General features: G+C 39.5%; 1 protein-coding gene across 1 annotated transcript in view; it reads right to left on the bottom strand.

Annotated features, from left to right (window-relative positions):
• Positions 1-4,738: 4,738 nt before the first annotated feature.
• The window catches only part of stk11ip (serine/threonine kinase 11 interacting protein), a 31,398-nt gene continuing 19,784 nt past the window's right edge, over positions 4,739-16,352 (bottom strand). The window contains exons 21-24 of the mRNA XM_017308982.1: positions 9,182-9,334; positions 8,103-8,185; positions 5,946-6,166; positions 4,739-5,722 (exon numbers count right to left, since the gene is read on the bottom strand). Coding sequence (XP_017164471.1) covers positions 5,582-5,722; positions 5,946-6,166; positions 8,103-8,185; positions 9,182-9,334 — 598 coding nt within the window. The 3' untranslated portion in view covers positions 4,739-5,581. The remainder of the gene's footprint in view (positions 5,723-5,945; positions 6,167-8,102; positions 8,186-9,181; positions 9,335-16,352) is intronic.

The following is a 16,352-nucleotide window of genomic DNA, read 5'->3' as shown; positions in this document are numbered from 1 at the left end:
ATGAAGTCATAGCAAAATAGAAATAAAATAATAATTTGACAATAAAATCATATTACCAGTTGTAATCTTACGTACAAGAATGCTGTACAACAATGCATTATTATGACTACGAGAACAAAGTCATAATAATACGAGAATAAAGTTGTTGTACTACTATTAACTCATAAAATGAGAATAGTCATAATTTGAGAAAGAAGATGTACTACTTTGAGAATAAAGTCATAATATTACCTGAACAAGGTAGTAATAATAGGAGAATGAAGTAGTAATTTTATGAGAAACGCTACGCACAGCAATAAAAAAGTAAAATGAGGGATGTCCAGCATTTTGTGAAGTTATAATTCAAGGTAATTTTTTTCTAATTATTATCAGAAGAAGGACTTTAAAACAATTGTGTGTCTATTTTGAAGCAAGAACCACCATGGACTCACTTAGCTGGCTAACTATTAGAGCTTTTTTCTCATTAGTGACATTTTGTCTTAATTTTACAACTTTATTCTCGCAATAGTCTGGTCCTAATACTCTGCAATAATAATAATAATAATAATAATAATAATAATAATAATAATAATAATAATAAATCTAGAAAAAAGTCCTGAAAAGAAAATGTCAAGTAAGGCAAACCGAACTAAGACTAGTTAACAATGGACACAGGCTAATTTATGCACAAAGGCTAGCCTTCAAGAAGGAGACTAAGAAGAACATTGCAAAAACCATGGGAACTAATTCAAGTCTAAAAATTAAAATGTTAAAATTAAATGTTAAAATCAAAACATTATAACACAAAAATGTTCCCAACAATTACAATATAGAGATCTCAGTAACAGCCTGTCAGTTTCCTCCATTTCCTGTTTGGTACATCATAACATGGACCAATATTACGGAAAAATATGAAATTTTAAATGAAAGTGCTGGTGTGAAAGAAACCATTGCGAAACCTGGAAGAACATCTGTGGTGTGAAATGTGCTGGTCTTCTGCGCACATCCACATCTGATGGAAGAGCGGCGTTCTTCAACTGTGGACGACCTTCAGTCCTGCGTAGAGATAAAAATCAACCGCAAAATTAGCCGCTTGTTAATTGTGTGCATCAAACCTCCGGGAACTTTGAAACCAGACCGGTCGCGGGTAAGTAACGACCAGTCATTTGTGTGTTGCTGCTCACTGGTTTGTGGAGGGACGGCGAGAGTGGGAGCGAGGAGTCCTCGACCACGTGGTTGGAACTGAAGGTGATCCTGGTCTACTGAAACATGTGTGCAGCATATGCTCAGCCTAAGAAATATTTACACCGACAGACTGGGCAAATATGGCTTTCAAACAGCTGAGCCTGGACTGAACCCGGTAAAAAGAAAAACATTTGGTACTAAATGACCAAAGAGAACATCTTTGTTGTGTTTTGACCTCAGGAACCAGGATCCGTTTTGTGGATCTTTTATTTACTCACCGTTTCCTCTGTAGAAGGTCACCCAAAACTTTTAGGGTTTAGGATTTTTTTTGTTTGTTTAGCAGAGGAAAGCAAAAAAAATTAAAATTAAAATAAAAAAAATCACAAAACCATATAAACTCATACACAGTTGGTGGTGATAATGTGCCTGAAAAAAGATCTGAGTTGAACGACTTGAGTTTTAGCAATAACCAGGTTTCAATGTCACTTTCTCAAACAATAATTATTCCTGTTGTTCAGCTAGTAGAAAATTTAAGAGAATTTTGAATACATTCAGTTTTATTAACTTCCTATCCAAAGCTTGAAGCCTTAGCATCACATGCAACTTGCTACAACCCCTGGCAAAAAGTATGGAATCACCAGTCTAGGATGAGCACTCATTCAGACATTTCATGCTGTAAAACAAACTCAGATCAAAAACATGATACAATAATAAGGTCATTTCAAAGTGCAACTTGTTGGCTTTCAGGAATACTCAAAGAAATGAAGAGAAAACATTGTGGAAGTCAGCAAATAATACTTTTATTGATCAAGCACAGGGAAATAAATATGGAGTATTAAGAGAGGAAAAGTTATTCTAAAAATTTAAAAACCTTTTGACTCGTTATATCCTCTCTATGCCCGGATTCAGAAAATGCTGCGCGCAAGGACTGAGACCACACAGAGATGACAGCGTCATAATAATCAGCATTTATTCAAGACAGACGCATACTATCACCAGAAAATCACATCAAAAGCATCAGAAACCTCAGAGCACAAACAACACATGAATTTACCTGAGAAAAACAAAAAAGACAAACAGACAGCAAAGACGTCTTTGGAGTATTGCAAGCGCAAATCTGATTTGTTACTCTGTGTGGAAAGTTTTATCTCCCTTTCTTTAATTTATTCAAATAAGGCGTATTTTTGCTCATCCAACCAGGACCTGTCTCTGACCCTCTCTCTGAAGCTATTTGCTCCCATTGTCTAAGGAGAGCTTCTCTGAACTCCTGCTGGTTTATGGCTTTCACAGATCAGTGTGAAGAGCTAGAACTTCCTACTGATTGTTTTCCAGACAGACAAAGGGCAGATCAGAGATCTTGGCAAATAATCTGCTTTGACTACAGGTAAAATAAAGGTCAATAGGCCAGAATAAGTTATAAATTTTAAAACTATAGTTAGGCTATTTCAATCAAGTCATGTTAAATTTCAAAACTAGCTTATTTTAAATATATTTTCTTAACAGGAGTCACTCAATTCTGAGGAAAAAAGCGTGAAATCACTCAAATTGGAGGTAGAAAAAAAGGATACACCCAGTCTATTTCCTTTCCCTAAATTGGCACCTGCCCCAGATTAGATGTGCCCGTTAGTCTGCAGTTAAAAACACCTGCAGTCATGGCACCTTGGAGGGCTGCTGGACAAAGTGGAGTGGCGAGAACCATGGCTCCAACAAGAGAAATGTCCCTTGAAACAAAAGAGAGGATTGTGAAACTTCTTGAAGAAGGTAACCCTTCAAGCATGGTTGCTAAAGATGTGGGCTGTTCACAGTCAGCTGTATCCCAGATATGGACCAAATACAAACAGCATGGAATGGTTGTTAAAGCCAAGTGTACTGGTAGACCAAGAAAGAAATCAAAGCGTCAAGACAAACAACTTAAGGTCATTTGTCTTGAAAGCCGAAAAATTACAACTAAACAGATGAAGCATAAATGGGAGGAAGCTGGAGTCAATGTATGTGACTGAACCGTAAGAAATCGCCTAAAGGACATGGGATTTCAATACAGGAAAGCTAAACGAAAACCAGCATTGACACCTAAACATAAAAGAACAAGGGCAAAACAGTGAAGGCATTTCTTGAAGAAAGACGCATTCAGTCGATGTCATGGTCTGCAAACAGTCCAGATCCCAACCCAATTGAAAACCTGTGGTAGAGATTGAAAAAAAATGGTCCACAAGAAGGATCCAACCTGCAAAGCTGATCTGGCAACTGCTATCAAAGAGAGCTGGCACCAAATTGATGCAGAATACCGTTTGTCACTCATTAAGTCCATGCCTCAGAGACTGAAAGCCGTTATAAAAGCCAAAGGTGGTGCAACTAAATACTAGTGATGTATTTTGAATGGTCTTTCGTTTGTGTTTATCATGATTCCACACTTTTTTCCTCAGAATTGTGTGACTCCATATTTATTTCCCTGTGCTTGGTCAATAAAAGTATCATTCACTGACTTCCACAATGTTTTCTCTTCATTTCTTTGAGTATTCCTGAAAGCCAACAAGTTGCACTTTGGAATGACCTTATTATTGTATCATGTTTTTGATCCGAGTCTGTTTTACAGGATGAAATGTCTGAATGAGTGCTCATCCTAGACTGGTGATTCCATACTTTTTGCCAGGGGTTGTACATTCACACAGAAGGCAAATGCAATCGAAGTCCAATTTATTTTTTGCCTGAAGTCACCAGTGTCAGACATTTTCATGGGAGTATGAACAGCCCAATTACGATGTTTTCACCCCCCCTCAAAAAAAAATCGGATTTGTGCCACTTCCACATGTACTAAATCAAATATGCTGTAACGCATATTGGATTACAGCAGTCAGAATGGTCATGTCGCTTTTGTCCGATTTTTACATCATTGACATAATATATGCGCTATAATTATTTCTAATTGTTATTTCTAAAGTCTTTAGAAAGTCTGTCACTGAAGCACATCACATCTCACGACTCAAACTACACACCCAGACTTCTAGACAAAGGGTCCAGTCAGTGGTCTGCAAAATACCATTGCTGTTAGCTGTACTTTCGTTTTCTAAACTTTCTTCGTCTTATGATCACGTGACAAGTGTCAAACATCCATAGACGACAGCTGTTATCTCTTCTTTAGACAGTGCGATGTCCATGTTGTTGTTCATCACCTCTGGGTCAGTTAGGGGTCATAAATCGTTCACATCAAGGCCTGCTGTCTTAGTAACGTAGTCTTACTATCCCTAATTTATCCCACACCTTAGCGGAAACGCAACAAATAAGGCTGAATCAAACATGAGGAAAATGGCTAAATATAAGTCCTTGTCTAGGTCTCTCTTCAACGTTTTAGCTTCATCAACTAGGAAAAAGTAACTCCACCTTCACAAGTTTTATCAGGTGAAGACAAAAATTCCAGTTTGGAATTTGGCTTCCTTAATATTTTGAGACACCGCAACAAGCAAGAGCAGACATGCAAATAACGAAGATTAAAACTATTAAAATGTAAAACATGTGATGATTTATCTGCAGTTGAAAGAGGATAAAAGGAACTTAATCTTAGTCTGCCTCTGAGAAATTTCAGCTTCGGGTATCTTTTTATTTTTCCAATCTCACCATCATGAGTCCATCAGCAGGATCATCAATAAATAAAATGCGTCTGTTTTGTAAATTTGCAGCAGGAACTCAGCAAAATTGTTCAAGGACATGCAACGATACGAACAAAGACAACTTTTTTCTTTTTTTTATATCCAAGCAAACACATTTATGACACATTTATACAAAAATAAGAGTGAGCATTCTGCATCAACAACATAACTTAAATTAGATTTTAGCTAAGTTAGATTTTTCCTGATAATCTATAAATTCTTAATTCACACATCTGGGACACCTGTGGATTACATTTTAAACAGTATACAAGACCATTTAAACTTAGACCAACTATGAGACCCTAATTGGGGTCAAAGGTTTCCCTTGAGAGCCTTAGCCGTTCCTCGTGTTGAGCGCATGACGGCTGGATGCATTTAAAGCTTTACTGCCATTCATCCCAGCCGGAGGAACCTGCCCTACATTGGCAAAGCGCTACAGGTGATCCAGAAAACACGACGTGCATTTAGGTGCATCGCCAAACGAGGACGTCTCATCTTCACAAAGAAACAAGGCACACTTCATTTCAGCTGTAGAAAAATTCACTGGAGATGTTTTTTTTTTCCTGGAGGAAAAATTATGCAAGCAGAGCTATTTTACAGGCTTGTGTACCACATGAATGAGTGCAATCATTTCCAAGCTCTTGGCTTGAAGCAACAAGCGTAATGGGAGCAGACTGAGTGCAGAGAAAACAAAAGATGCAGACTCGCTCAATAACCTGCACAGGACTAAAGCCTAAAAGTCCAGCTTTTGTTGTTTTGTTTGTTTGGATCCATTACGACGGCTCGTCTTGCAGACCCATGTACAGCTTGACTCCAAACATGGCTTCCCACTGTGCCCTGACCCAGGACAGCAGACCCTGGAGGAGCTCAGCGCTCTCCGTGCGCACGCACCACGTCTTCTCCTGTTTCACAGTCTGCAGAAAACACGTGAGAACACAACACAGATTTTGAGCTTTCATAACATCCAGAACTCAAGAAAATTACCAACCAAATTGGAAAGACGACCAAAAAAAAAAAAACATCAAGTGAAAGAATTGAGAGTGAAGGTGAGGATGCACCTGCAACCTCTTCATTGTTTCTTTCTGCTCAAGTGGAAAAGTCTGAGTGGCGGCCGTCGTCTTCTCAGGATGAACTAACCTCGTCGTAAAGCTTAAAGTCCATCCTGAGCGGGTCCGAGGCCCACAGCAGAACCGAGCTCATGCAGCTGATCGGAAGAGTTTCCAGGATGGCGACGCTCCCACTGCACTCCTGGCTGTCCTCAGGCACCGCCGAGACGCTTTTCCTCCATTGGTGATCTTCGTCCAGCAGGTAGAGAGTTTCTCTGGTGGCCAGCACCGTCTGAGGCAGCCACAGCTCCTCTACGGAAAACAGTTTTAAACAAAGTAGGAGTGATGCTTTGAGGGTTTCTTTCTAATCAAAATGGCAAAATGGCCAATGGAAAATTTGAACAATTTACCATTTTTAATTCTAATAAATTGTGCTTTATTCTTAAGTAGGAATTAGAGCATCTAGTCATGCATATTTATTAAAGTAAATGTGTAAATCTATAATTTTTTTCCCTCCGGTTTGAGTCATTAATCTTACTGTAAAACCCAACAACCCTTCGACTTGCTGTCATATTTTGAGCCTCAAGATGCAAAAGAAATTTAAGTTAGAATATCTGAATCTCTTAGAAGTAACAGTTATGGGTCGATGACGTTAAGCGCTTCCTCTCGTAGTTTTAGCGCTGCATGTCAGAACTGGGAAGAGGTGGAGGTAAAAGGCAGGTCGGGTTTTGTTGGGAGCCAGCTGAAATTCCACGGACAGACAGAGTGCGCTGGGCTGCCGTGCACCCTACCGCCCCGACACATTTGGTCCCTAACCACACGCATGCAAATACAGTCATCTGTCAAGCCGCTGAGWCTAAACAGTATATTTCTGCCTCATTTATTGGCAAAGGTCAGCGGGGCTTGCTGACAGGCGGCTCACGTCGGCGGCTCACGTCAGCGGCTGGCCACAAATCACCTCCTGTTTTCCATATTTTTTGGCTCTGTCTGCCATAAGTTGGAGGGAAATAAAATAATGCACCCTTTTTTTGTTCGTAAGCCTCTTTATTGAGTCAATTTTAGGATTACAAAGGATCACCGCAGGGTCCATCCAGCTGGTCTTTTTTCTGTGTTCCTTTGGGTTCCCACGCATTTTCATGACATAGTTCCACACGTTTCCACTCTCAAATTTCCAGAGTTCTGAGTTTTGATGCCAAGTTCAAAACATTAAATAGAAAAGTTCACTATGAGTTTATGGTAGGAATTTCTGCAGTGGTCAGGATTTAAATATGGAACCTGGAAAAACTGGAGTCTGGAAGGAGGGAGAATGATGGAGGGATGAGAGGGGTGTGTTGGTGGGCAGCTGGATGGTTGGATGGATCCATCACACCCACACATCATCCATCAAACCATCCAACAAAACCATTCATCTATTATTCTACCAACCAACCATCCATTCACCCATCCATCATCCTACCAACTATCCATCCATCCATCCTGCATCCAACAAATCTCCATCCATCCATCCATCCATCCATCCATCCATCCATCCATCCATCCATCCATCCATCCATCCATCCATCCATCCATCCATCCATCCATCCATNTCCATCCATCCATCCATCCATCCATCCATCCATCCATCCATCCATCCATCCATCCATCCATCCATCCATCCATCCATCCATCCATCCATCCATATACTTTACATCATTTGAAGTTCTCAGTACTATTTAAATGGATACTAAATATAAAAGTATTAAAAACACACAAACTTTAACATTAAGTTAATGGTGTGTGACTTCACTGTCAGCCTGTACATACAATTTTGCTTCCATTTGATTGAAATCAGCAATAATTTCAGTTTTATGTCATATAATTTTTGCAATGTGGAAAAAGAACAGTTCAAATAAATAATTAAGAGCCTAAAATGTATATATGTATGTTTATATGTATATATGTGTGCCCGTGATGATTGGGCGTAAACCTGACTACTGGCCAGAACTGTGTACTCGTCTGCAGTTAATTCAACGGGGTTTACCCAGAGGCAAACCTTGCATGTCGATGCACTTGACGTGCGTCCTGAAATCTCACTGTTCCCATAACAAACCAACATCTTGCAAATGGGCCTCAGAAACAGAGAAAGTAAAAAAAAGCCACTGATGAAAGCAGATTTTCCTGAGTGATAACAGAGGAGATATCTGGCAGAGACAGAGCGCTTTGTCTGAAGATCGTTAAAGGTTTGAAGGGGGGAAAAAAAAAAAGTCACCTCGGCGGACGAAAGCCAGGATGTAGAAGAACTGCAGCTGTCCGTCCTCCACATCTGCCTGGATGTCTTCGCACACCAGAGGCCTGACAGATCAAAAGAAGGGCATCATAAATATACAGACACATCCCACAGATTCCTGTTCTAAGATGAGGAGCTGGCAGGTGCTGCTACGTCAAAAAGATGTCAGCACCAAAGCGGTGCGGCATGAATTCCGCATTAACTGCAGAACAGAGGGGATAATTGACATAATAACGGCTGACGGGACGTGTGTTGCGCAAACACTGGGAAGTGTGTTTTGAGACTGTGGTTTGCTGCCTCGGGAACACATGAAGGAGCCGCTTGGGTTGGGCTTTTTTTGTTTTTTCGCCTTTTGATTATCGAGTCGAGGAGCTAAAACCAGATGAGAAGCTGAAAAAATCTCCGGCATCCGTTGTGTGTTTGTACGTGGCCGCTAGAATGGGCTCCTTGGGACGGGGGCCGGAACTCGTCTGTCAGAAACTCTAGGGAGGCCAGGGGGGTGTTCAAATCAAATGAAACACCTTTCCGTCAAGCCTGCTTTGTGAGTATACACAATCTGTCAGCAGGAATAAAACCTTCGATTGTCACGAGATGTTGAACTTTTCTTCCCTGAAATCATACTTTTATGATTAAAAATCAATTTTTTTCCCTCTCTCAGAAAAACAGGAAAGACAAGAAAAGCTGCAACCCTTTGCTTCAGAGGGGAAAAAACCCCACAATTTAAAGGTGTAAAAAAATTATTGGTGGCGATTACAAACTACTCGGGGGGTGGGTGGGGACGCAAATGCTGCGCAATTTGCAAGGGGAGGCACATGTTACCAATTAAGATGCGGTTTACCAGCTAATTTAGTGAGCCTGTTTCACCAAACGGAGTCTAAAAAAAGCTGATTGTAATCAAGTAAAGATGTGTCAGAAATGTGCAGCTTTGGAACTTCTCCCCTTAACCTTCATGGCTTGACCGCATACAAATGTGCGCGACACTGTTCACACCACATCTTTCAGCGTTGACACAAATAAAAGTCAAGAGACGTTGGTGTGGCAGGCGGTGCTGGGAAACATGCCAGAGGTGGTGCTGGGCAGACAGCCTCGTGGTGGAAATGGACTGGAGCCTGCTATCAGATTTGTGGGCCATCTCACGGACCATTCCTGGAGGAAAGAACAAGAAAAAATTGTTACGGTCCTGAAAAAAAGTCAACTTTTCTTGACCATGACTATTTTAATCAGTTCATGTAAAATTGAAAACATTCCTCCTGGTCTTGTCCTGGGATGTCTTCTTCCCATTTTCCCATTGAAGAAAAGCATCATGACAGTGACTTGGCTTGTGGAAAACCACGTGCCAGATTTCACTTATTGTCACAACGGCTTTCTTCAGAGGACAGATTTATGGAGTGTTAGACTACTGGTGTCCTGACAGGACCAGTAGTTGTCAAGAAGTCTCTGCCCAGACTAGCCCCCCTTTCCTGTTGGAGGATGGGAGGATATGGGAGTACCCAGAGAGAACGACAACATGCGTTCTCTAACCCTAACCATGTTTGACCCCAGACCAAGATTCACATTCAGAACTTTCTGCCTCAAAGCAACTTATGAACTTGTATCTGCAATACCTCCTGTTTAGATTCACCATAATTAATCTTAATTTAAGTGTAACACCTGATCTACCAACACACAGACTACACAGACCACCCATTCATCCCAAACAACCAACCTTCTCTATTAATCAAAATATGTTTCATCATTATGATGCTTTTTAGGCTCAAAGGATCAGTGGAATATTCCATGAAGAAATATTATCCTTAAATCTATTCTTTTACTGTTTGCATATTATGCTTAAAAAACACAAGCTTCTGAGGATTTGACATTTTGAGAAAACAAAGCAACAGAGGTCACCAACCAAAGGTCATACATTCGAATATACAGTACATCTAGTTATTGTGTGCAAAAATCATGACATAAAGTTTTGTTTCAGAGATGTGCAGACATTAGGGGTGTAGTGATACAATAATTTCATGATACGATACAATATACGATATTCTGGTCACAATACGATATGGATCACGATATTTGTTGAGCGATACAATTTGATACAATTCAGTGCATTTTTATGATTTTCTGAAAGATTTTAGAAGGACAGTGATTTCAGTGACATTTTGTGTTCCATAGACTTGAATTTAGTTAACTGAAAACTGATTAAAAGCACCAACTACACAATACCTGACTCTGATTGGACAGTCTAACAGTCTGCCGCTGGACAAAATGAATCAAAGATGCAGTGAGAGAATTAGTTTCTGTCATTTAATTCATGTGGATTTGACATAAAACTCTAAAGTTTAAACGGTAATCCAGGAGCAGAGTGGGGAGATTATCAACCTCTGTTGACTCTCAATATGCAAATGATTGCATTTATGTTTTTTTCTTTTGGACATTGTGGCTGCAAATGCAGTCTTTTGGACTATGGGGAAAAAGGCTTTTCTACCTTGGTTCCTGGAGTTAGCCGTGGCTGTAAGCTGCTTTCTTCTAACTGCTCAAGTAGTGGCTCCGCCTCACCCCATAGTGATCGACTCCCTGCAGCTACGCAGCGCCACTATTCCCCTGCTTGGATCTCTGAGTAGCTGCCTCTCAGACTGCCAGGATCTCATAGTACTCTCAGTCTCTGATACTCTTTGTCTGTTGCTAATAAGAATGATCGATCAGCCATTGTTATCATGGAAATCTTCACTGCGCCGCGGTTTCCGGCTGGGGGTTCCGCTTCTCTTTTACGGTTACGTGCGCAACTTTACTTTGTTTCTCAGCAACAAAATACAACCCATCGTTATTTATTGAAGATTTTACATTTCCAAAAACACAGGAATCTAATGTTTCGTTTCGTTTTGTACGTTTGGAAGCTCATTCCCTCTCACATAACCGGAAAAGCCGGGGAATGGCGGCGCTTTTGACATTTCTCTTGACATTCGGAAAAATATGATTTACTAATTTTAGCATAACTCCGGTTATACTTGGCCTATTAATACAATTTAAAAACTGGTGTGTAGTTTATAATGTGCACTTTCAGCTCAAGTTGAAAGTGAGACTAAGGGAGGCGGAGTCTTACTGCTACGCCGTAACAAACTAGACGTTAAAAAGAGCTATAAAGCTATGTACCCCTATGGTTTAACGGATCGATACTCGCATATGAAAAATCGATACTTTGCGAGGGCGGAAAATATCGATATGTATCGCAGAATCGATTTATTTATACAGCCCTAGTAGACATGTATAATATTTGCATTTCTGTGACATCATTTTCTGTCCAGAATTCCAAAGAAATCCCAGATTTTCCTTTCCAACTCATTCAGCTGCCTATACTCAGATGTCCGGATTTGGTAGCYTTCTGAAGCCAATCGGGTTTGTTGTTGTGCGATCAGCCACTATCTGGACCTCATTTCATTTTCCATCCTCTGTAATGAACTGCAGCCCTAAATCAAACTTACATTCTTCTCTAAATATTGTGGAAAAGCGGAGTGTGTGCTTTTTTGTCCTCAATGGAGCATTCATCACTCAACCAAATATTCCAAAACAATTCCAAAACCAAAGAATGGGAGGCCTGAAGTATGAGATCTCCGAGGACGTATCTAGAAACCAAAAGATTTATTAAATAACCACAGGAAATTTAAAGAAAATGCCCCACATTCCTTTTGGAAAACATCTAAAGGTTCATGGATTTGCCAGGAAAGTGAGCAGTTCAAACAAGAGACATCACACACACCCCTCTACTAATTTTCACGAGACATTCGAGTTAAGGTGAGACATTTCAGCGCTGTTTACATTCACCAACCCGGCAAGAAGGAACGAGAAAAGAACATGAAACCAGAGTGTGAAAGCAGATCAAGGAACGTCATACCCCATCATTCACAGGGTGGGGGAAGCCCGCAGACAGAAGCAGCACTCCGACTGACAGACCTTCTGCTATTGTAACTCCAACAAGAAAGTCAACTCCAGTTGCAGGTGTAGGGTTTCAGCTCCATTGAGTTCGTGGGTGGGAAAAAATGTGGTGGCGAATAGGATCTGCTGGGTCACGCCAAGCAAGCGTCAAATGTTGGTGTGAGATTAAGGGTGACAACAATACGGGGTGGAGGAGATATCTCCAGCAGAGAGGCTGAATGGATGAGATTTTAAAAGGAATGTATAACACGAAGGAGGGGCAGTGGCCCCACTCCCCGTCTATGGTCTGCTTTAATCTTTCAATGACGATCTGAAGGAAAGAGTCATTTTTGTAGTAGAAAAGGACATTTAAATGTGGTTAAGAAAGGTAGAGTTAATTCCCAGGAAACTGACTCTTTGATTGGCTTGGATCTTAAAATTAAGGCTACGGTGATTCTGGTATTGCTTGAATTGAATTTCAAATAGCTGCCTCTTAAAATGTGCTTGTATTTTGCAATACTATTAAATTACTGTTTTATATTGTACTGCAGTGTACTTTATAAAACCATAACATTTTGTACCATCTAACTGTAACCATAACATCTAATTATGTCATGTGTACCATGCAGTATCACTTTGCACCATATTGTTTGGAATAATACTGTATAACATTGCAACATACTGTACTATACAACATTATACTAAACAGTATATTGATCATGCTGTCAAAATGTATCAGACAACATGATACTGTAGCACACTGTCCAATACTCATCAATTTTATTATACTGAAAGGTACCATATATTGAATCACAGAAAGATGCTACTTTTGTATATTAGTATAATTTATCTTACTGTATTGTATTGTACCACAATAATATGTTGCATAATTCTGTTGTGTTGTATAATACTATATCATACTGTACTATTATGTAATATTATATTGTATTATAATATAGCATAGATGCTATATCATGTTCTATTTTATATCACATATTTACATGTGTTTTTATGGTCTGGTATAGCGTACTATTGTTTTTACATTTTATGATTGTAAAAATGAAAATCAAGAAGAGAAAAAAGGAGAGCTGATCCAAACGAGGAGGCTGATAATGTAAATTCAAAATTTGAAAGCTTAGCGAACAGGGACTTCACTTCCTCCAGTGCATTTTCTAAAACTAGAGCTACTACAACTCTAAAAACAGCGCAGAAGATCAACGCCATCGTTCACAACTACTTTTTCTGTTCGCTGATTGGCCAGGTCAAAATTAACAGGAAACAATCCGAATCAAGGGGAGAAAGACCAGACTCTGCTGCAAGAAATAACTTTTTTTCAAGAGGAATCTCACAGGGAAGGCAGTGGACAGGCTAAATATAATTATTTGTGGGTTTTTAAAAAAATAGAAACCAACCAGAAATTGTCACTGAGGCTGATTACTACCAGTCCCTTACCTCACAACATTATCTGATAGCTGTTTTTACAGACACAGTAATAAATCTGTCATTTAAGAATGAAACTACCCCCAAAAACTCATCTAGTAAGATGTTTAATCCTACATAAAAGACTAGGACATGCAGATAAAGAGTGCGTAGAAAGTATCCCAGGTTCAGTAATTAGTTCACTATGACAGGTATGAGTGGTTAGTAACTCCAGCAACACTTCAGTCATAAACGAACCCCCTGTGATGGGCCCTAGAAACAGATGCTCCATAGTAAGTATTCACCTTGAACCAAATATGGTAGCTTGGTAGGTTAGATAAACAAACAAAAAAAACATAAAACTAACCAATAAAGTAAAGTATTTTACTGAAAAAATTCTAACTTGGAAGAGTCTCCCACACTGCTGACATGAAGCAGCGAGTGATGGACCGACTAGAAGATTAAATAACATGTTCAGTGACAGCGAGGTGCCATCCAAGACTTGGATCACGCATAAGCAAAGGCGACAGGCGGACAAAGTGTTTAGAAGCAAGCTGGCAACAACTGGAGTCTGGATGGGGCTCTGGTGAGCGTCATGCTGCAGACTCCCTCGCTGCCTCCAGCATCAACACCAACACCCCTGATGGTTTTCACATGAAAGTAAACATCACACCACCACTCTGTACGTCAGCTGGTCTCCAAAAGCCCATTTTYGATGGGACAAATCCATCAAATCTCTCAAGACAAACTCAACTGAAAAGCAATAAACTGTCTCAAATGAGAGAAAAATAAACGATAATGAACCGCTCTTTGGGCAATGGCTCCCATCTGCCACGTGTTATCTCTCAGGTTTCAGCTGAAGCTGCGTCAGAGCTGCCAGATCCAGAAAGCCGTCCTGGTTGCAACCACATCCTTTCCGTCCTCTCTAGCCAGCGAGTCCACCGTCATTCCAGTTGYGGTTTCAAACTCTGCCCGCTGATTTAGGCGACAGGACGGGGGCTTGTTTTGGTTAAGCATTTCTGTACTTCCTCTGGCAAAATCTTTCACCAGCTGTATTTTGGGTCCGTTTGGCTGAAAGAGAGTCGTTGCTGTAACAACTCGGCTATCTCAGAAACCAACATATAGCTGACGTTTGAATCGGAAACATCTGATTTTTTTGTGAATCTCTTAGGGATTTTTTTTTTTAACCAAGAATTCAACAAGAGCCTCTGTGGTCTTGTTGAAGGCAATCTGGAAGCATTTTCAGCCACAATGAAATACAAGAAACTAAATGAGCTGTTTATGGATTTAGACTCTCACAGCAGAGAGGGAGCTTACACAAAGAGGGAGGGGAAGAAAAGAAAAGTTAGTATTGTTGGAAGTGGGAAGCAAAACTGGATAGGCTTGCAGACTTAATGTTCCCTTCATTTAAGCCATGCTCTACCTCCTCAGTGAGATTCATCACGTTCAGCCTGCTAGTAATCAACCTCAGTGACAGAGACTTCTGGTCTCTGCTCGGGCAGAGAGGCAGCATATTAAAAAGCTTTCAAACAGACAGACCCCTGCACTGAAAACAATGCCATAAACTGATAGCAACAGCTGGACTAAAAAAGCTACAGTGGTTGTTATTTCTGAGTTATAGCCTGATGTAGAATCAAGTGCGCTGTTTTAAAATGAGAGGTGGGAACCGCAAACTGAAAAGTTGCACTTACCCAAAAGCACTAATCATGAACATTAGTTGTGCCAACACTAAACTGCGATACCAACATGGTATTTAGTAGAAGGTAATGCTAAAGCGCAAAATATACTGTAACCATGTTGATACCCACCATGTCCCAGTGATTCATCATGGTTACAACATAGTTTATCGCCTTCAACAGGGTCAGGTTTGTTATTGCATACTTACCTGCGCTTCAGGAAGTAATCCTTTAGAATACAAGAGAAAACTGAATTGCTGTGTAAATCGTCTTCACCCACTTCAAAATAAGACCCTGAACATAAACGACTAACTACTTGAAGAATTCATTAGGCAAAGCTRCAATACAGATGTTGAACTTCATTCAACTAAAATATTATAAAACAGCCAAGTAAGTTAGTGGTTTAGAATTTATCTTAGGGGAAGCTAAGTGCACTAGAGATTTCCAAAGCTAAAGTGCTAAGTGAAAAATTATCACAAAATAACAGATTAGATGATTAGGAGAAGTATGTCCAACATTGATTAAAGTAGCCCAATAGAAATCAACAATACAAATTAAGACATATTACAATGTTCCCCTAATTATTTAGTTTCTGGTGAAGAATATATTTCAACACCCCCATATTTATCAATACATAAAACCACTTAAATAGCCTAATAAAGTGACTGYTTGATGTTTACCTGGAATTAAATCACTTTTCAGTGCATTAATATAAAAAGATTAACATTCAGTTTTTTGAATTGTATTTAATTAAAAAGGTTTAATTTAAATACATTGTTCACTTGAATGTAAAAAAAAGGTTGCCAAAAAATGTAGATTTAAAAAAAATGTAATTACTGTAATTGGTTTTCTTCATTTTTTGCATCTTTGATATATTAAGTTTCAGGGTAATGTAATCATAATTATTAAAGAGATTTCCCCCCCCCAAATGCATTTTACATTTTTTAGAAAGAATGTGTAAAATATGTTTTGCAAGTTTTTGTACTCTATACAGCAACTTTTCAAGGAGAGCAATCAAGTTGGTAAAAATACTGTATAAKATTGTATCAATACTGATGTGGTTGACCTGAAAGTGACCTCTAACCTGTGCAACTCAACTTAAGTTTACTGACTCCTATTTAACATGAGTTTTACATTTGKTGACACATTTTTTCTTAGAAATGTTTTTCATTCTTGGACAGAACTTATTTTATTTTTTTTACATTTAAGGTGAAAAAGATTCTAGAAGAATGCTGACATT

Source organism: Poecilia reticulata, linkage group LG2 (genome assembly GCF_000633615.1).
Source record: "Poecilia reticulata strain Guanapo linkage group LG2, Guppy_female_1.0+MT, whole genome shotgun sequence".
Taxonomy (NCBI): Eukaryota; Metazoa; Chordata; class Actinopteri; order Cyprinodontiformes; family Poeciliidae; genus Poecilia; species Poecilia reticulata.
The sequence above is the reverse complement of the archived record's forward strand: the minus strand, read 5'-3'. Positions and strand labels throughout refer to the sequence as shown.